The 22,362-nt window shown below is 39.4% G+C and overlaps 1 protein-coding gene across 3 annotated transcripts in view; it reads right to left on the bottom strand.

Annotated features, from left to right (window-relative positions):
- Positions 1-5,898: 5,898 nt before the first annotated feature.
- cabp1.S (calcium binding protein 1 S homeolog) overlaps positions 5,899-22,362 on the bottom strand; it is a 29,993-nt gene continuing 13,529 nt past the window's right edge. The window contains exons 1-7 of one of the 3 annotated variants that reach the window (XM_041580277.1): positions 15,129-15,211; positions 14,232-14,393; positions 11,882-11,912; positions 9,134-9,277; positions 7,373-7,482; positions 6,937-7,084; positions 5,899-6,581 (exon numbers count right to left, since the gene is read on the bottom strand). In XM_041580277.1, coding sequence (XP_041436211.1) covers positions 6,556-6,581; positions 6,937-7,084; positions 7,373-7,482; positions 9,134-9,277; positions 11,882-11,912; positions 14,232-14,393; positions 15,129-15,173 — 666 coding nt within the window. In that variant the 5' untranslated portion in view covers positions 15,174-15,211 and the 3' untranslated portion in view covers positions 5,899-6,555. Of the gene's footprint in view, positions 6,582-6,936; positions 7,085-7,372; positions 7,483-9,133; positions 9,278-11,881; positions 11,913-14,231; positions 14,592-15,128; positions 15,212-22,362 lie in introns of those variants that run through there. The other 2 variants (XM_041580278.1, XM_041580276.1) reach the window with 2 other exon arrangements.

The following is a 22,362-nucleotide window of genomic DNA, read 5'->3' as shown; positions in this document are numbered from 1 at the left end:
CTCAAACCCATGGCCAGCCTGTACAACACTAATTTAAATACTTTCTCCAGTCACTCTAGCCCTACCCTGAACTTAGCTCATAATGCCAAAATAAGTGCATCCTGCTGCAATCAGGCCCAGACCATGTGAAGAATAATGGTGGTGCAATTCCATGCATAAGGTACAATGTGTGCCTTTGAGGAAAGAGGTGATACAGGAACAGGATATGGACATATATTTACAATCCCTTCAATTGTGTGAGTGATTCAGACGGCACAATGGAAAACAGCTAAAGGATCAATATTCAAAGGGAGTCTTGGTCCAGGGCTTCTTCACTCCTAAAGTTCACTCTTATTTGTGCTTTGTATCTCATTCATACAGCCAGCGATGCACACTGCTATTAAAGTGAGTCAAGTTGTATTGTACAATGTACAGTACATGGTATTATAGCTTAACACTCACAAATGAGCCAATTTGAGTAGCTTGTGTCGGAGTATGCACAACAACACAATTTATCTGTTGGAGGGACAATATGCAGGGTAAATAGAGATTGGAGGTAGAATGATCCAGAAAAACAATGATTTAATTGGAATTGGAATATCTGTTGAGGGAAAAACATAATCCAGAGAAATGGTAAGATCACCACTTATCTTAATGTGATGTATGCCCCCTAAGCATCTTCCCAAGCATGCTGGGAGTTGTGCTCTACACATTGTGGAGTAATCAGCTCTAAACAAATGTATTCATCATTAAGGTGTTTAATATTTAAATGTGTACAGTCCTTCAGAATATAATTGGAGTTCTATAAATAAATAGTAATGGTTTTAGCTGTTTGGTAATACTCATGCACATATTAAATACAATGCAGCTGTTTTGTTTTTTGTTTTTTTGGAAGAATTCTATCGCTGTAACAGCCTGATGTCTAACCCCAGTAAGCCTTGAAAATAAGCCTATGAAAGCAATATAAATGTAAGATTTTGCAGTGCTTACACAGGCTGAATTATTAGATGGTGTAATCCTAGTAGACATGGCTCTGTTCCTAGAGCAGCTCAGAGATTAGTAGACCAATGGGATATTGATGATGTTGGAGGAAAACATCAGAAAATGAATATACTACAAAAGCCAATCTGAGTATTGATTTCCTTTGAAGTTACATAATATTGACTGTGATCAGTAAGGTTATCACAAGGTGGGTTAAGAAATGCAGCAAAATAATATATATCATCATGTTCCTTTGCCTGTTACTCACAGTGGCCTCAAAGCAGATGCTTATTTTTGAATTCCAGGATTTTAGGCAAGTTTTGGTTGTATAAAAGCCATGTGTCAGGGCTGAGATCAGGGGGACAGCCGTACAAGGCCTGGGGTTTCTAAACTTTAAAGGAGAATTCAACTGTTAACTAAAAAAAATCCTACCCTATGTCGACCGCCCCTCCTCCCCCCCAGCCCAGCTTCCCCCCCCCCCGGGGGAAATGGCCCTAACTTTTTACTTATCCCTTGGTGCAGATTCAGGGATCACAGTTCACGGCAGTCATCTTCCGGGTGTTTGTGTCTTCTTCTGGTGATTCAGCAATTTCCATCCATTGCTATAACTGCGCATGCGCCGATTCGCCAGTCTCAGATTACCGAAGACTCGGAAGATGGCTGCAGTGAACTGCGATCCATGAATCTGCACAAGGGGTAAGTAAAAAGTTAGGCTGGGGGCGAGGAGGGAGGGGAGATCTATGTAGCGGTCTCTTTAGTTAACGGTTGAATTCTCCTTTAAGGGGGGCTGTGCTGGTTTATTTCACTGTGCATACCAACGTTTCGGTCCACATTTGGACCCCAAATGTTATAACATGTACCGTATACAGCAAATATCTTCCAACCAGCACACCCTTTGTGAAAAACTTTGTCTTGTTATTGCATAGTTTCAGAGTTCAATGTTTCGGTCCTCATTAGTACCTTTTTCAAAATCAATTTTTGTCTCATCTGTCCAAAGCACTTTATTCCAAAATGCCTGTGACTTGTCCAAATAAGCTTTTGCATACAACAGCGACTCTGTTTGTGGCGTGAGTGCAGAAAGGGCTTCTTTCTCATCACCCTGCCATACAGATGTTCTTTGTGCAAATTGCTCTGAATTGTAGAACGATGTACACATACACCATCTGCAGCAAGATGTTCTTGCAGGTCTTTGAAAGTGATCTTTGGGTTGTCTGTAGCCATTCTCACAATCCTCCACATATGCCGCTCCTGTATTTTTTTTTTTTTGGCCTGCCAAACCTGGGCTTTACAGCAACTGTGCCTGTGGCCTTCCATTTCCTGATTACAGTTGAAACTGACAGTTTAAACCTCTGAGATAGCTTTTTGTAGCCTTCCCCTAAACCATGATACTAAACAATCTTTTTTTCAGACCTTTTCAGAGTTGCTTTGAGGATCCCATGCTGTTACTCTTCAGAGTCAAACAGAAGCACAACTTGCAATTGGCCACCTTAAATACCTTTTCTCATGATTGGACACACCGAGCTAATCCAACCAATTTGATGTTGCCAGTAATCAGTATTGAGCAGTTACATGCATTCAAATTAGCAAAATTATAAGGGTATCCACATTTTTGCACATCTAGTTTTTCACATTTGATTTAATTTCCTACAACTGAATACTGCTTCACTAAAAATCTTTGTTCAGAAAACACCCCAGATGTTCCTGGGAAAAGCCAGGTTAAAAACAAGTAATGGAAATTAAATATAAATCATTTGTGGTTCAGAATGTACTCAGAAGGTCATCACGATTAGGGCCAGGTTGAAGGTACAACTGGAACAGTTGGGGCAGTCAGTTTCCCCACCATTTGTATTGGTAGATACTGTATATGTATTCCATTCTTGAATGAAAATACTCATGTGCTAGCATTTGATCTGGAATTTGAAGAAAAGCAGCATAATGTAAGCCAGACATGCACAACATTGTCTGTTGATATGAACCACAAAATAACTTCATGAAAAGCATTACAACCGGGGCTACATACTATAAAGTGATGTGAAAAACAAGTCGACCAAAAGCCAATGGGAAATACAGGAAACATGTTTTAATTAGATAAGGTGGCCATGACTGTGAAAGCCACTTTACAATTGCATAAGTTTTTTTTCCCATACAACAGGAACAAGAACAATCAAGAAAGGGTGGTGTATAATTATTGTCATTTAAAATCTGTTATTGTATATGGATAGGGTGTTTTTCAATAATGGCAGGGTGCAGACAGGTGGAGTCGGCCATTCTTGGTTCCACTTAAACTTCATGGCTATTTATTTTATAATTGCAGATCAGGAGAAGGCGATGCATTGTTCTAGAGTAGTACTTTGGGATTTGACTGTAGGGTGAAATGTCTGGTTTATTTACTTAAGCCAGAAGCAAACCATGTTGTGTATATGCTTCACAGCATTTGGAATGTATCCAGGCTCCCTGCTTTATCCACTGTCCTTGCAGCTAAAGCTATTTTGGGAGAACTTAATAATATCCTTTTTTAGTTAAGTGATTTAGTAGGTTAATTGCACACTAGTTTAACAATAACTAGGGCAAAAATAATACCTAGGGGACAAGTACATTGCCTGCCATTGTATTTGAGATCGCCAACTATATATGCATATATTTTTCCCCTTAAGGAACACATTTCCTTCCATGTCATTGTGTAAGCCCTGACGTCTCCTTTCTTATGTACAAAAACATATTTGTTTTCAACCCACAGTCTGTGAACTGTTCAGCCTACCACCTTGCTTCCAATGCTTAAGGTTGTCAGGGGATGTTGGGCATACCTTCCAACATTTGAAAAATGGAAAGAGGGACAAAAAGATATGGCTGACATAGAAAGGCCAAAATATTTTGACCATGCTGATTTTATGGCCACACCCCCTAATACCCATGTCCATTTTATAAATTTGGCAGGTTATGAAAGTTTGAACACATTTATGGGAGTTTTAAGACCATGTTTTTTGTGTTATACCAGTTTTGTTAATGAAGGTGAAATTGCCCTTTAAGCTGTGTGTGTGTCTCAGTTCTCCCAAAAGACTTGTTTATCTTAAATAGTTACATTTACATCTTTGGTAATCCTAAATTGTTACAAATGTATCTAAGTGTATGGGCTGAGGCTCCCTGACAAAAAGCCTCTTATTTTGATAAGATTTTAGAAACTTTGTATCTTTTTCTGGCTTCAGTACAGGAGATCAAAGAGAAACTCTGGACTTTTTAATAAAAATCCATGACGGCAGGCTGAGCTGTCAATATCGGGACTGTCCTGAAGAAAACGGGACAGTTGGACGGTATGTGTTGGGAGTTGTATTTCACCAGCAGCTGTAGGCAGCAAATTGGTCAGCCTCAGTATTGGGTTTTCATATTGGCTGGTGGTTTTACTGCTGTTACTGTAATTTGGTTTGAAATTGCATCCTATGCTTCTGTTTTCATATATCACTAAATTATTTTTAACTTTTATGTTGTATGTTTATTTACAATTTTTATAAATGCATTTGATTATATTTTATGATTTTTTTTCCGTTTTCCTTTTTTCATGTTTTCTTTTTTCATCAATTTTAGTTATATAATTTTTCAATTTTGGAAATTTCTTTTTTTTGTTTTGTTTAATTAGTTCAAATATTTGATATGATTGAAATTGAAACTAGTTATTCCTTTTGATTGCATCACCATGCCATGGTGTGATAGCCTCAGTGATTTTGTACTTCTATATTGCTCTTATTTTCCTCCCTAGTGATTGGATGACTACAATGTAGTCTTAGAAACTCGGTCATTGATTTTTTGACCAAGATATTATCCACTTTGGAGCAAATATACAATTGTGGACACAAGTATTGGAGGAGAAATTAGGTGTGCAAGTGTAAAACGCTTCTTGTACTTTGCTCGGGCAGGACATTGCCAAGCTTTGGGTAATCCTCGTGATTTAGAGGATTGTTGTACTGGTATATTGATTTTTTTTCAAAAAACATTTTCTGCTTTTTTATTTCAAACATTTTAAGTATAAACATAAGAAGAACATAGCAGTTAAATGTTTGTAGGCTGATGGTTTGTAGATATAATATTTGTTCTTCGTGCCTTATTGGAGCAGTTCAGTGTAAAAATACAAACGGGGTAAATAGATAGGCTGTTCAAAATAAAATAAAATTCTAATATAATTAGTTAGGCAAAAATGTAATGTATAAAGACTGGAGTGACTGGATGTCTAACATAACAGAACACAATACTACGTCCTGCTTTTAAGCTCTCTAACTCTGAGTCAGCAACTTAAAGGGGGGCCACATGGGAGATAACTGTTCAGTAATTTTGCAATTAATCTTTAGCATTCAGCTCACATTCAAAAGCAACAGTTATGACTCATGAGCCCCCCTCTAGTCATTTATTGGTTACTGCCTGGTAACGAATCAGTGTAAACCAAGAGAGCTGCAAAGCAAGAAGTAGTATTCTTGCTTTTATGTTAGACATCCAGTCACGCCAGCCTTTATACAATACATTTTTAATAACTAACTATATTGAATTTTTTATTTTATTTTGCACAGCCTACCTATTTACCCAGTTTTATTTTTAAACTGATCAATTCCTTTAAGGTGAGGGAGCAAATGGTTAAACAGAATTTTGAACAATAAATATTTCAGATAAGAAATATAACCTCTCCCAGATATAGGGAATGTGATTAAAAAAGAATAGGAGTAGTCACTAGTATTTCTTACTGCTGGTAGTTCTAGTGAAATTGAGTTATAGTTGCATAGTCAGAGGGATGAAATAAACTTTGATTTTTACTTTTTTTTTGTTGTATAGGCTCAACCTTATATTCTTCCGTTATATTCCACCTGTACAAGATCCTCTAGAGTAGTGCTGTCCAACTTTTGTCGTACTAAGGGTATACAGGAATTTCCATGACAACAAATGACTCGCCATGCAGTCTACTTCAAATTAACTTTATTTATTTTTCAGGCAGTGAAAAGTAGTATTAAATATGCTCCTTGGACCTCTTATTGCCAAAACTAAGGATGCTCAGAGCATTCTCGGCCAGCACCACAATTAGCCTTTGTTCTGTGTAAATGTCAGCGCACTGGCCACAATTCAAATAGAAATATACAACCAGTTTATCTGTCACCACAGAATACACATATTTGGCTCTGTGCTACATATATGCCCGCTGTTGCTTTATAAAGCAGGTCTATCAAATAATGGTTTAAATTACACTTATTATTCATTTGTTAGGAAATATGGGAAGCTGCTTCTATTCTATTATTGCACAAATCCTCTAGGAGTTAAATCACGTTAAGTCACACACTGAGGGAAGGCTCATGCACACAGTCTTCTCTTTTGCATAAGACTTTATGATCCTTCTACCTGCCAAGGATTTCGAATATACATCCAGGGCAAATGAGTGTATATACAGGACCCATGCTTGGAATACAATTTGTATTTATGGGATGTTAAGGCAGAAGGATCCACAAGAGGACTGGCTGATGTCAGGATCTGGGTGGCAGAGAACAGTGCCTCCAGGATAAGGTACTGAAGGTGACATGGGCACTTCCCCTTGGGGTCGTCATGCAGTGTGTCTTGAGCTCAGCCTCAGCGAGACATCATTCGGACAAATTCTGCCAGGAAAAAAGTAAGAAATAACATATATAAAAACCTCTGCTCCCTCAGCAAACAAACAGTACTGCTTAAACCAGTCTTTTTCCTAGAGTTTACTTAAAATTGAGTAACCATTACTACTGGTAGTGGCATGTAAAAGTTTCCAATGGTTGTGAATTCTGGTAAAGTTCTTGTCAGCCATGGGGCCAGTGGTAATGTAAACAATAAACTAACGGCACAAATATTAACAATCTCAACCGTCACTTTTACCGGCAATATAAAAACACCCCCCAAAAAAACGCCAAAACAGTTTATACATGCCCAATTAAATAAATTATGTAGGGTGTGAAACATATTCATTAAAATTATATTTGCCTTCAAAATCCACTTGTCCATCTCCATTCAGGTCAACGTCCCTTATGATATCTTCAATATCCCTGTGTCCAACCTGCTGCCCCAGGAGCTTTTTCATAGCCTCACGCAGTTCACTCATACTGATCTCTCCATCACCATTAGTGTCAAACTTACATAAGGTCAAAGACAAAAAATTGCACACTAGAATTACAGGTATCATTTGCTATCCCCACTGTTTGTTAAAATTACGGTTATAACTGACATATACTTATAGAAATACATTTTTAAGTTTGGATAGTTTGTTAACTGTAAATTACAAATACATCAGTCATTTCCCTATAAACTTCAACCCTACTCACAACTTAACAGTAATAAGTTTCTTATCTACTTCAGTAGGTTGATTTGTGCTTTAAATAAGATGAGTTTCTGATAGTGTGCAGGTTTTGGGCTGCCTCACCTCTTTGAAGGCATCTCGAAGCTCCTTCACTCCAATCATATCAGCTGTCTCAGCAAGAAGTTTGGGGCCCATCAGCTCAACAAAGTCATCAAAATCCACATGACCCCCAACTAAAGCGAGAAGAAAAATGTAGGAGTATTTAAAAATCTCCATGCATTTAAGATGTGGTTGTAGTGAAAGAATATTATTTATATTATAGTAATTCACCAATAGTATGGCTATAAATGAGTAGTTAAAGCTGGCCAAAGATGTAAAGATTTTTAAAAGATCTGATCGTCATCGTGAGACCACGATTATCTCGAACCGATCTTACAGATTGTACATCAACTAAAAAAGACCATTTCAGGCGATATTGCCAGGAAAACAAAGGGTAGCTGCCTGCTTGGCCCTGCAAACATAGATAGATTGCACTGGAGCCAATAAAGATTTTTTAACTTGGCCGATCAATTTTCTGACAGATGTCGGCTGAAAAATCGTAAGATGTTCAATCGTTCGAATCCCACTAACCAGAGATTGGAGTGGAAATTAGTTGCCCTGGGGAGAGGAGATTTATCATGGGCAACAAATCTCCACGTCTTTCAGTGCCCTTAAAGTTTAAGGGGAACTATTGTGAAAATAGAATTTTTACTATAAGCTTTGTCATGCTGAAATAAAAAAAACTTTCTAAATATAATCAATTAAAACTTCTCTACTGTTTCTGAAATAATCAAGCTTATCTTCTCTATCCCGATCTCAACATCTGTGTCTCTTCATTCAGGAGTTGGATGTCAGATATTCATTGACAGTTAGACCTAATATATCTTATGGGGGGGCTCAATTTCCTAGCAGATGTATTAGGGCTCACTCAAATAACTGATTCCAGTACAAACAAAATCTTGAATTTGGCACAGATCTCACATGTAGAGATACTGGATTTCTGGTGTATTAGAGGTCACTAGGCAAAAGAAGCCCACCCCTGAAAGATACATTGGATCTAACTGTCATTTAAAATCAGACTCCCAACTTCTGCATGAAGACAGAATGAAGTGAAACAGATGCTGAGAGAGGGATAACACATGATTATTTCAGAAACTGTACAGAGTTTTTAATTAATTATATTTAGATTATGAAGCTTATATTAAATTTTCATTTCATGATAGTTCTTTCATTTTTAGCATCCAAATATAAACTCTGCATCGATTTGACCCAGATTTTCATTGCCTTTCCATAACCACAGGGTTAGTAAGCAACCAAAATGTTCCTAGTGAATATTGGCTTATCATTTGCCTTGCCTTGTGTGCTGACACCTACTCTCCTCTCTCTCCTAGCTTACATGTCATTTTGATGTCAACTAAGGAGCTCTAGTGGGCATAAGCCATTAGTGAACAAAGTACATTATATAAGTACTTGGTTCCCCAATGTCTGTAGAGAATACCAGCAACACTGAGTTTAAAGGAGAAACAAACCCCTTATTAAAAAAAACCCTACCCCCCACCCCACATAGACCCCCCTCCCCCCAGCCTAGCTGCTACCCTATGATCTATCTATATATCTATGATCTATCTATATCTTTCTGTCCTATGATCTATCTATATGTATATCTATCTATTCAATTCCAGCAAGCATTGCAACTCTTTGCCCTCTATTAATATAGCATTTGAGTTAGCTAGGTACAAAGTGAAAAAATAGAAGTGTGTCTGTTTTTTTGCTCTCTGTCCCTTGCTCATTTAAGTCCATAAAAACGGAAAAGAAACTTCACTTTAAGAGAAACAAATGACTCACGGTTCATATTGATTTGCTGAGACAGTTCTATCAATTCCATTTCAGTTGGCATGTATCCCATGGTCCTCATACAGTCCCCCAAGTCCTTGCAGCTGATATATCCATCTTTATCTTTGTCAAACTCCTTGAAGGCTTCTCTGAGCTCTGTAGGAAATCCCTGGGATCAGTAGAGAGAACCTGAACCAACCAACCCACACCAAAGCACTCCCACTCCTCTAAAGCCTGCTTACACTTAACAACTTGAAACCTTTCTTTTTATCCAGTATTTTTTATGGATACTAAAGCACTACATTGCTGAATCATCTTTTTCATATGTTCCACCACCTGAGGTCATATATTGTTTAATAACCAATTATCATCACACTGTTGTATCACCACCATGAATTGCAAGATGCGACCCTCTAATGGTAGAGCCACTATTCCAATGTCATTTTTATAAATCATACAGTATAATCCTTCTTTAAATTCAACATGTAATAACAGTAGATAGCAGATAAGTTCTGAAGAATCCCATTATATACTACAGAGTTTATCTGCTGTGTATCCTGTGCATTTTTTCCTTTTTCAACTTTGAATTGCCTATGGCTACACAGCAGAGTTTCTAAAGCAAAATGCAGCAGTTTTACCAGTACAGGGCAACATCACATTATGCTGTCATTTTAAAATGTTTTCAAACACTTAAATTTTTACTTTTTTTACTTTGTTTTTTACACTTTAATTTTATTTGTTACATGTAGTAATTACAGGGCTCTTTTGTACCTTGTGACCAGCGGTGTTCCCCAGCTTAATGACACACAAGCTAGTGGGTATAAAGAGGAAACATATCCTGTCTAACTCCCATCCATACATATACAGTAGATATATATACACAAGGTTTTGCACCTTGCCCTATAGCCCTAACATTTTATAAAATGTACACACACAGTGCAAAGAATTCCACAGGAAATGTATGTATACAGCTACAGAAATAACAAGCCACAAGGAAGTGACCTTTTCTGATACTGTACTTAACACTTCTGCTTCTGACTCTAAGAGACAGATTAATCAGAGTGTTAACATTAGAACTTTGCCAAAGTAAAAATGCCACCACTATCTATTCATCCCTACGGGGATTTTTAGAGACCTGTTTATTAAATGGTGAACTCTTTCACTCCTTGATAAATATTCACCTCTAAAAATCTCATAGGAATGAATAGAGAGTTGTGGAAATTTTACTGTGGTGCACTCTGTTAACACTCTGATAAATCTGTCTCTAAATGCAGCACAATTTCAGAGCAATACTATCTCAATAATCTGACTTTAATGTTAAAATACTGGTCCACATTGTGACTGGAGCAAAATATCACTGCAAAAATTGCCAGAGTAGCATTTTTTTATTCCACCCTAAATTGTGATTTTAGGGTGCTTTTTTACGTGGGATCTAATCCTAATCAGTAGGGGTGCAACAAATCAACTATTTTGTGATCCGACTGAATCCCAAAGTGTGAAAAAAAGAGGGCAAAAGAGAACTACATAATTTCTTGTTTGTATGACAAAAAGTCACATGATTTTAAGCATTAGGAATCAGTATGGCAAGGCAATAGCATGAATTATTCTGCACAAGAAGCAGAATAATTAAAATGGGGAGCAGCCAGAAAAGGAAAACAGTGCTCCATTGGCTCAACATGATTAACCAGATTTGTCTGATCCAATAGTTTGACCCACTGTAGACCTTAACTTTCAAGATTTTACAGCTTGCCCAATCTATATCTTAATAAGCCCTGGTCAGATATTCATTTTATAGGGAATAATTGTGAGCCCATACACAGCCAGTAAGAGTAGCGAGGACAATAGCCAATGTCTTGCGAATGTGTAGGGACACAAGAAGTATGCAAAAGAGCCCGAGCATAAAACATTGTACATCTCTGAAGGAGGCAGTGTCGGACTGGGATGCCAGGGGCCCACTAGAAAACCTTAGGCTGAGGGCCCACTTTCCAAACTTTTATACCTCCTCTCCTCACTCAACCTCTTTATTCTCCTTGTTTCTTTTCTCTACATACTATACTCTATTCTTCCATTATTAAGTTCCAATAAAAAAATAGGGAATGACCATTAAATAGGCCAAATGGTCAGAAGCAAGAGGCCCACTGACACCTGGGCCCACCGGGAGTTTTCCTGGTATCCCTGTGGGCCAGTCCGACACTGGAAGGAGGTGGTCTAACCTTGTTGTGTGGAGTATGGGGTAATGCAGAATGCTCTTTCTCATAAACAGTTTAGTATGAAAGGCTGTGGAATACATTGGCAGCATAGACTGAACTGGAAAATGAAAAAGCTTTAGAAGGAAATGGATGGGCATATTTGTAGGTATGTATCTGTTGAGGCACATACCTTCTGCTTTAAAAGGGCTCTGCATTTTTAGTGTTTGGCATTTTGGCTTTTTCATTTTCCAGTTCACTCTATGCTGTCAATGTATTCCACAGCCTTTCATACTAAACTGTTTATGAGAAAGAGCATCCTGCATTACCCCATACTCCACACAACAAGGTTAGACCACATCCTTCCAGTGTCGGACTGGCCCACAGGGATAACATGCTATAATGTTATAGCATGTTGAGCTATAACATATGTAACTGAAATATTGTCTGTCTTTTAACATTATTTCTGATATACTGTTGCCTAAATTTTGATTAGCCCTCATGTTGCCTCTCTTCCTGCTTCTCCAGCGGAAAAATCCAGCTTCCATGTACCAAGAAAATGCATTTTGCTTACCTTCTATTTCTTCTGGCCGAAGCTCTCTGTCCTAAAACAAGACATATTGAGACAGATTAAAGTGAAAGCAATGCAGCATTGAAGATAAACGAGGGAAGGGGATTAATATACAAGCTACTGTAATCACACAGGGACATACGGTTGTAGGGTGGAAATTGGGGGGAGGGTTGTGAGTGCTCAGCCCTTCATTTTCATTTTATAAATATGAATATTTTATTTAATTTTTTATTACAACATTTAAAAATCACAATTTGACACAATAATCCCTCCCTAACTGAGGCACATAAAAATAAATTAAAAGGAATGCCCCCTCAAAAGCCAGAAAAGTAATATGCAGAGGTTTATTCTGATATCTCTGGTTTAGGCTTAGGATCAGGAGGCTAAAGCTGGCCATAGATGCAAAGATCCGATCGTTCGAATCATTGTACATTAACCATTCAGCTCAAATAAAGTAGTAAAAGAACGGATCAGCCGATGTTCTGCCCCTGACAGCAATCGTACGATAGTTATGTCTGACAAAGCTAGTGACAGTCTCCCACTGAAAATCGTACGATCGGCAATACACGCAGAGATATTATCGGCAGCCAACAGAAATTTTCTAACCTGTCTGATCGACCAAACGACCGTTCTCCACCAGATGAAAAATGTCTGGACTCTCCACACACGGTCTGAAAATCGCACTAATCCTCGATTCGTACGATCGGATCTTTGCATCAATGGCCAGCTTTAGGAACCAGGAGGTTATAGGGGCCCCATGAGACACTGATTCATATACAATTTCAATAAATAATGGAAAAACTGGTCAATCTCTAGACATTATGGTGGCCTGAAAATAATTTGCTGTGAGGTCCAGTAATTTCTAGTTACACCACTGCTTTGTATACCTATAGACGGGCACTGCAGAAATTCAGATTAACTTGACTAAAAAATGCAGGTCAGATAATCTTTGGTTGATTCAGTGCATGTACATATTGAACCAGGGAATCCTTTAATTAATGTAAAGGTTATGCATACATTAATGCGAATTACATGGTTACTAGACTACTGGGTTAAGTGCCCCAGAATACACAACAGAATCAAAACAGATACATGCCAATATTGCCAGATCATGTCTGGTTTAGACTTGCTTGGTATCCTGCACTGTATTCAGTGCAACCCTGCAAAATGCATTTATTAGACACATCCGTATTTAAAAGGCAATTACCTATATATTACCTATATAATATTAACCACTATACTCCCAGTAGCAACTTCCATCTAAAGCCAAAATCAATGTAGCACTGCTACAAAAAATGTAAATTTTAATAAAATTTTAATATTTTTTCTCCAAAGCGGTCAAGGGCCCTGTAATAGACAAAGGTAGCTATTAAATATGATGTTCCTTTTATACACACTTATGCCTGTCAGATTGCAATCAATAAAATAAGTGGACAGTCGAGAGCATTTTTTATGAAATCATTACCAATCCTGGTCACAAGAGCTATGCGCACAAATGGGCACAAAATTGCACATATCAGCATGCAATACAAACGCATGTTCTACACCTTGTGCTTATACAAAGTACAGCAGTTGATGCAAGGGAGCCCTGGACTTAATGCCTTAAGCAGGCAGTTGTACTGGGCTACAAATGTGCTTTGCACCTCCACGTGCTCCTGCTTGTGCAAGTAGGGGTTGTGCAGGTTGATGCCGGTGATCTACCAAAATTTATATCCCCTTAAATGCGATGCGCATTATGTTGGTGCTCTAAAAATAAATGTTAATAATAATAATAGGTTGGGCCTGACAGCACTATGGGTTATGAAGGCAGGTGCAAACTTTCATTTGCTACATGAAGATACTGGGTTCTTTATATCTACTGCCCAGCATACTCACAGTCACTTTTCCATCATGATATAAGAACCTTGAATCTTTGTACCTACAGACAATTTGAGAAACATGATCAGGTGTTTGGAGAGATGAGGTATTGAGGGGTTTCTGAGCCAGGGACCCACTTATAGACACAATTTGGAAGCCCCTCTTAAATTACCCACATCAACAGATACGTTTTACAGGTGTAGCACAGGTAGAATAATGAAAATAAATATCTAATTAGTCACTATGGGTTTCTACACTATGGGTATTTTGTCCCTGTCTCTGCCTTAAGTCATCCTTATGGTGAATTCATAGAAAGTGAAGCAAATACATTAGAAAAACTTATTCTTAACTTTATTATCTTACCCAACCAAATATCAAGATTGAACATGATGTGAGGAAGAAAATAATGTACTGTGGAATGGTAGTTGATATGAAAATGTAAAGCAGGCACAAAGTAGCACAAAATCTACAAAGGGACAAAACAAAACTCACGTACAGGCTGACGATTTTCAGCGAATCCCTTTCGGAGAAAGATACAGGCTGGGCCCAGCAGGTTATGCATCACTGCGCAGTTTTGAGCCAAAAGCATAAGTGGTCCCTGTGCCCCCTCCTCCCCTGACTGCGCTGGTCTGAGGCTGAGTCGTTCCTCCTGGTGCATCTTACAACACACAGCTTGTTATTACCAGAGGAAACTGAAAGGTTAATATTAAGAGGTGGGGGGGGAGAGCATATTCTAGTCCCATGTACAGTAATAAATGTGACTTTGGGATGCTACACGATGGCCTGGAATATTCAGTTAATTGATTTCTGTGCCTTTTTTTCTCAGTCCAAGACACTTAAAATAGGTTAAGTTTTTCCCCATGGGCATCTCTCTGCTCAGTATTTCTAGTTATCCATTTGTTTTTTGCTTTTTGGAAACTGATTTGTTGCTATCCTAAGGTAAATCCACAGTCCTTGTTCTTATTTTTCTTTCCATTCTGGTAAGCATCCTCCCACCCCTCCTTATTCCCTCTCTGTGTCTCTCCTTCTCTATATAAGGAGCTGTTCTGGTTACATTTTGCAGAACCCTCTATTCCCATGCCTTAATAAGACAATTCTCCTGGCAATCCTTGCAGATCCTTTGGGATTATATGGCCAGGATCAAAGGTCACACAATAAAGAGAAGATTTGAATTGTAAAAAAAAAAAGCAATTAGCTATATTATATACTGTATGATCTGAGTGTGGGATATTTACATCATCATCTAATCAAAGGAGAAATCAAATCCTTGGGCTCCTGTGCTATGAGAGAAGTGGGGGAGTGTGTGTGTGATTTTTATAGCCCTACACTCATCCTTCTACCTATTCTAGCCCCAACCACCATTTGGTGGCCACCATGGCTTCTGATGACATACCTTCTTCGACAGGTTTCGGAGAGGAGACTTCACAGAATTTCCCATAACCCAAAGTGAGGAGCAGAGGACAAGCTTTCCCGAAGGAAGAGAGTTGGAAAACAAGAGCATCCCGCTAAGTGAACACTTCTGCGCTTTGAGGACAGAGAGCGGTGGTCTGCAGATTAAACCCCTCTGAACCACAGATTGTTTCCCAGATAGAGCTTCTGCTTACAGCAGATAAACTGCAGCAGAAACCATTCCCTGATGAGCTCAGAGAATCCTGCTAATTTGGATGGTCCCCTTCCCCCATGAGCCTTAGAGCTTTTCAGTGACATGATGTTGGATAGATCAGCTGGAGGCGGACGCCGGGTACATGATTGACATTGATGCACGAGAATGCTAAAAACCTTCTTATTTTGTGACTTGCTTTGCACCTTGCCCTCTGCCAGGCAAAAGTTGCTTTTAAAATGTCTGCTTGCTTCTTATTAGGCTTCTGTAAGGCGATGACTGTGCTAAACAGGTACAAAGGAACATTAGTGGCATCTCCTAAATATCTCCAACAAAACCCCTGCAATAGCCCATGCAAAGGGCTTTAAACAGACACAACCAAAAAGCAGCTAGGGCACGCTGTGTGCATGGATTGAAATACTAAATGCAGCCAAAAATATAGTGGGTGGGGGTAATATATATATGTCCATAGAAAATGATCCACACTCACAGGTATTAAAAATGCAACATTATTTATTTTATAAAAGGTAAGGGCTGACGTTTCAGCCTATCCTAAGGTCTTTCTCAAAGTACCAAATTGTGTAAATCATCCTTTAAATCTATGCGGGGCAAAACAGCGGATATGATGTCATGTGTTAATTATTGGAAACAGGTAACTATCAATTAGCATATCACCGTGACCTATAAACATCATACAATCCATATACTTAAAGTATCCACCTCAATTGATACAATAAAAAACAGCTTAAATAGTTCAACTACAACAATACACATAATAACAATAGTTACTGACTAAAATCAGTTCTTAGTGTGTCAATCTAGAAATGCCGTCAGTCTTTAGGGTAAGGTCACACCTGGAGATTCGGGGAGATTTAGTCACCCAGCGGGCATTTTTTCATTCTAGCAGGCAGAAGACGGGGAAGCAGTTCAATTGATTAACCACATGTGCAAACCCACACTCAACACTGTGTGGTGCATACCCCTAAAAACCGTGTCAAATGTATACATTATAGAGTAAAAAAACCCACCAAATACATACTCCCCCACTATTCATTTTATATACAAATGCAGTAGTGCTAAATGGTGTGTCCCGATAAACTGTCACACATACTCAAAATGAAGTGCATAATTTTTATACATCATAACAAATTAAATAAGATAAAATAGCTCAACGGGAATACTAGTCATCGCTTTAGTCCATTTGGAGTAGGCACCATGTTGTGAGTCAGTGTTAATCAGCAATATAGGTTAGCTGCATTGGGCCTGTCATGGAATGAATATCTCAAAGTCCAAAGTTAAGTGGTGGTGTCCTTCTCCTCCCAAACGAACATGCTAAGAGTAAAACTACAACTCCGGGCTGCCAACTCGCAGACATTTCCTGCATAACAGGGAATACTGCTCATCTCGAGATTGCTCCACTCGGGCTCCCGGGCCGCATCAGCCCCACATCATTGGGTTAGTAAACAACCACATGACTTCAGTATACACAACAAACAGCAGTTAATGGACTTCCTTGCAACCAATGCAGATACTCTCATAGGTACTTCATCTGCAACACCAACAGAATGGCTGCAACTGGCACACTTATCTTCATTGATGATGTAATTACTGATGGCAGTTGCGCAATAAAATCTGAAATGTATAGAAACATGGTATCTGCTCAGGATCCAGTAAATGTCTCCAAACACATTTGTATGGAACGCATTTTAGGACATTGTCAGGGGAAATCATTGTCCTGCATGCGCTGTCCTAAGCAAGAGGAATGCGACATGGCATGCTTTTTTACTCACTCATCCTCTGAGGCTGATGTCACACCTCACTCCTCCCTCCTCAGCTGTCAGAACTTGCTCCTCACTCCTCCCTCCTCAGCCATCCTCCATCCTGGGTCTTCGCTGCTCACTCCTCCCTCCTCAGCCATCCGTCCTGGGTCCTAGCTTCTCCCTCCTCAGCCATCAGCGCTTGCTCCTCACTCAGGGTGCGCATATTCAGCCCTGCGCCCTGATTATAGTTACTTGCTCTCGCCATTCCTTTTAGCCATGAGGTGTTTTAGGTTTTTTAATTGCAGCAATCAAATTCGAGCTCCAGCTTATGACTGGACCCAGGACGGATGGCTGAGGAGGGAGGACCCAGGACTGATGGCTGAGATGGGAGGATCAGGACCTGACAGCTGAGAAGGGAGGAGCGAGGTGTGACGTCTGCTTTGAGGGGGGGTGAGTGAAAAAGCAGGCGACGTTGCATTCCTCTAGCATAGGAGATAGCATACAGGAGATGGATTTCCCCTAATATGCGTTACGTACATTGATGCTGTATATTATGCAACAAGATCATCATCCCAAACTGCTAAGGCAACAAAGGAGTTTCTCAAAGCTAAGAAATTAAAAATTCTTGAATGGCCAAGCCAGTCACCTGATTTAAATACAATTGAGCATGCCTTCCATATGCTGAAGAGGAAACATATATGGACAAACCCCTGGAACAAACAGGAGCTGAAGGTGGCTGCAGTAGAGGCTTGGCAGAGCATTGCCAAAGAAGATACTCAGCACCTGGTGATGACATCACATACTTCAAGCACTTTTCACAGCAGGTAGGGGAGGAGGGAGAAGGGAGGGGAGGAGTAAGAGAGGAGCAAACTGAGCATGCTCAAGCCCATTACCTGGAGGTTTAAGCTGAAAGAAGGAAGTTTGATACAGAAACCCATGTGCACACAATAGAAAGAAAGAAAGTAGAGCAGCATTACTTTCAGGATTTACTGGTGTATTTATATAGATGTTTCTGATAAAGCTTACTTAGTTTCATTCTCTTTTAAGATGGCCACTGTTACAACAAATTTCTTATTTTTGCTAAAGAGACATTATTAAAAGTCATTGAATAGAATAAGCCTTTGGGATACAGAGAAATCATTTTTATTGGATGAGAATAAATTGTCCTTGTAGGGAGCTATATTGGAGGTTATGTTTCAGTATGAGCCCATTAAGGGCAATTTTCTTTTAAAAAAATTATTTAATTATATAGGAACTGGAGGGCTGCCTCCCAAAAGCTGCTGCCCTAGGGACAGAGCTTTGGGTGCCTACATATAAATACAGTAGTGATGTGCAGGCCATCCTAAAACCTGCAGGACCCATGGGTTTACCCATGGACATCTGGTGGGTTCAGGCCGACCTCCACACACAGATTGTGGGTCGCAGTGGGTTCTGGTTGAGCTCCTCCTTCCGTTATTGCTAAAATAAAGCCTATTTACCTGCCTGGGTTATGGGAGGCGGGACTTTTGTCACTTGAGCTAAATCTCCTACAGTGTGGACTAAAACAAAATGGAAAATACATATCAGTGTTATTCACTACTGGTAAAACATTTCATTCACAAACACTAGAAATTGCCTTCTCTTGCATTTTTTTGGTGCTTACACAAATGTTTTGAAAGGTTTTTTCAGATATTTGGTTGCCCACACTAAAGTAGATTTAGTGCAGGTCTGCCATAACCCTTAATCATGAAAATCTGTATTTGTTGTTATTTTTTGAGCTAAATAGGTAAATTGAAGCAATTCCATGTTTGGTCCGTGCAAGGCAGATAATTAGATTGTCAGCATACTGTATAATGCTGTAAATTGGAGAGAATGCACGTTGCTTAAAAAAGTGTGTGATATATTTTAATAGAGAATGAAGGCTAAGTGTGCTTTTCTGTTTGGAAAGGTAAATTATCAAAACCAAGACAAAAACATTGTATGCATTTATTATTTATTATACAGCACTTAGGAATATGTTGCCACTTTATAAATATTTGTTGTTATTATTAATAGTAGTAGTATTATTAAAAAATCATTAATATTAATATATTCAGGGGCGCGCCGCCAATGAGGCGAGTTGAGAAACTTGCACGCCGGAGAGGTTTCCAGGGGTGGCAAAAAGCCGCTCCTGGTACCTTTAAGAGCCGAATTTCCATTTTATAAACCAGAAATTCGGCTTTACTAATGCGAGAGCGCGCAATTGTGCTCTCCGCATTAGTGTTCCTGCCTCCCCTCCCGGCAGGTAAGCTGGCGAGGGGGGCGGCATTGCGGGAGCCGCCTCAGGCGTTGATTTTCTTAGGACCGGCGCTGAATATATTACAATAATAACAATAATGCCAGTAACTGTTGTTATAAAGGGTGCAGTTCTGTTATAGTACACAAGAGGGCTGATTCATCTTACACCACAGGGACAGGCAGACTACTTTTAGAAATCAATATTTCATGAACTAGAATTAATAACCTTGAACAAAGTCAGAGAGACTGTGCAGGATTTTAGACTAATAAGGTGTGTAGTATGAAGTATGAGATATGTGCTCATTGTATAGTGTAATATCACAAATCAATTCAATCTTTGACCTGAATATCTGCTCATAATGGTCATTTGTCATGCTAGAATAACCCCTCTTCTAAGGGTAAATCTTAGTCTTGGATGCAGTCCACAACCATCTGCAATATTTTTGGAGACAAGTTTTTCATTGGTCCAACAGGCTAAAGCCACATCATACTGTTTCTTGGCCTGCAAACTCACACGTTTCATGCTGAAATGCACACCATGTGTCTTACAGCAGGCTAATGTACTGCCTGTTAATGCAGATACAAAAGTGAGGGGAAGTAAGCTATTAGACTGTATAAATACAGGCCGTGAAACAGCTATGTGTGATTTTAGGCTAAGGTATAATGATATAGGTGATAAGGTAATAATGATAAGGTATAATGATATAGCATACTGGGCTCATTAAAGTGTTAAAAACACATTTCATAGACTGACAATACAATTGTAACCCTTACCTTGCCTTCAAAGTACATGAGGGACAATTTTCAGTTTCAATTGCCCTGAGTGTCATTACCCTTACCAAGTGGATCCTGGCCAAGTGTGGCTACCCACAATACTGTGGGTTTATGCAGACGTATTGGGCATGGACCAAATAATTGTGAAGATGTGGCCCATGTCGGGATAATGCCCTTTATGCCCTTTCTTTGTCCTACACAGTCCACTGATCTCTGTGCAGATGCCTCAGGCATTCAGCTGTACAAGTAGCAATTTTACGGTAGAAAAATTTTGTAAGGTTACTAGATCATGTGAGATATCAGTCATACTTCTAATAAATGCTGATAGTTGGGCTGAACTAGTAACATTTTAATTTAATGCAATTCTCTCCATCTGGATTCTCTTGAAGTAGCCCTTTATTTTTCACATGATCTAGTAACCTTTTCTCTTAGTAAGTTAGGTTGAAAAAAGACACACATCCATCAAGTTCAACCTTTAAAGTCTATATAAAACCTGCCTAACTGCTAGTTGATCCAGAGTAAGCCAAAAATCTCCTTCTGAAGCCTCTTCAATTTGCCTCAGGGGGGAAAAATTTCTTTCTGACTCCAAGGGGCAAATTTACTAACCTCCGAAAATTCGCCAGCAACGTCTTCGTTCACATCGCAACACTTTTCCAGTCGTAGATTTGCCAGGACAACGCTAATTCACTAAATCCGAAGTGCAGGACGGCAAACTATTTTTTAAGGAAGTCCTATCCACTCTATTGCACTTTGTCTGGTCTTAGGTGGCGAAGGCAAGTCTGGCGCAAGAGGAAACGTTCAGTAAAATCCGCATCTTAGTGAATTTGCGTAGTTACGTCCATTCACCATAGTGCAACTTCGCCAGGTGTAAGGGAGCGAAGTACCACTAGAGTCTCTTTCGCTAGACGCCAGCGAATTTTCTCTATCGCTAGTCACTTTGCCCTTTAGTAAATCTGCCCCCAAGATGGCAATTGGACAAGTCCTTGGATCAACTGGTTCTTTCAAAAGCTTATGTTTTACCACCGGCATCTGGAAATGTCAGTGCAGATAAATGTAAAGTCATGCACCTGCTAAGGTTTATACCCTTAATGGCAAATCCATACTGGAGAAGGACCTTGGAGTCCTTGTAGATGATAAATTTGGCTGTAGCAAGCAATGCCAATAAGCAGCTTCAAGGCCAAACAAGGTCTTAAGATGTATTAAATGGAGATTAGATTCATGAGAGGTGGGGATTATTCTTCCACTGTACATAGTGCAGGTAAAGCCCCATCTAGAATATACCGTACAGTTTTGGTCCCCAGTGTTCAAACAGTATATTATTGAATTGGAGTCCAAAGAAGGACATCTAATCCGCTAATGGACAAGGGTGGAAAATCTCAGTTATGAAGAAAGACTGGCCAAGCTGGGGTTAGAGTATATGATAACTATGTATAAAATTATACGGGGTCATACAAAAAACTCTCTAATGTTTTATTTACCAGTACGTCTGTAATGGGGCAGCTGCAGCTACTGTGTCACCAGTTTACCTTTATTGCCTCAATGTAGTCACAGATACAATAAATGCAGTGAACTCAAACACTTATTTTACTGCAGGGCACAGCAGGCAATTCAGACGGCTCGGGTTGCCCACAAGGGTATTTTTCATACAATATCAGCTACTCACATACACAACAGCGTTCTCCCCTCTGCAGCCACCAGGGACCTTGCCCTTTAAGATACATCAGCAGGAGTGTCATTAGCTGTACAAGAGGCTCTCTCGCCTGAGGGACAATTATCCCTGATCTCTGCTGTGACCACACATACGATGCCCAAGCTTCTCTTGTAGGCTCTCCTCTAACCTACTCCTGTCTGCTTACTTCCCACTCTGGTGTACAATCACAACAGGCTGTCCCTGCTTGCTAGCTCTCTATCTTTCACTCCTGGAGCAAACTTACTTGCCCCTTCTATCTACTAGCTTCTATCTACCAACCTTGCCAGAAAGGACTGGCCACTTCAGTCTGCTGTTGCTTGTTTGATTTTACAGGCCGAAAGAGGAAGTGCCTCACTTACACAGGCCACAGTCACTGTCTTACATAGGGTGCACTATAGCATAGCTATTGTTCTGGCAGATACAATATCTAGCTTCAAGAGGGGGTAGAATGCTTTTGAGCAAGTAATAAAATACATGGTTAAAGTAAATAGCTCTTAGAACCAAGTTGGTCCAGAGACTGGTCCAATTGCCATCTGGGAGTCAGGAA

The sequence above is a fragment of the Xenopus laevis genome, chromosome 1S (assembly GCF_017654675.1).
Source record: "Xenopus laevis strain J_2021 chromosome 1S, Xenopus_laevis_v10.1, whole genome shotgun sequence".
Lineage (NCBI taxonomy): Eukaryota > Metazoa > Chordata > Amphibia > Anura > Pipidae > Xenopus > Xenopus laevis.
The sequence above is the reverse complement of the archived record's forward strand: the minus strand, read 5'-3'. Positions and strand labels throughout refer to the sequence as shown.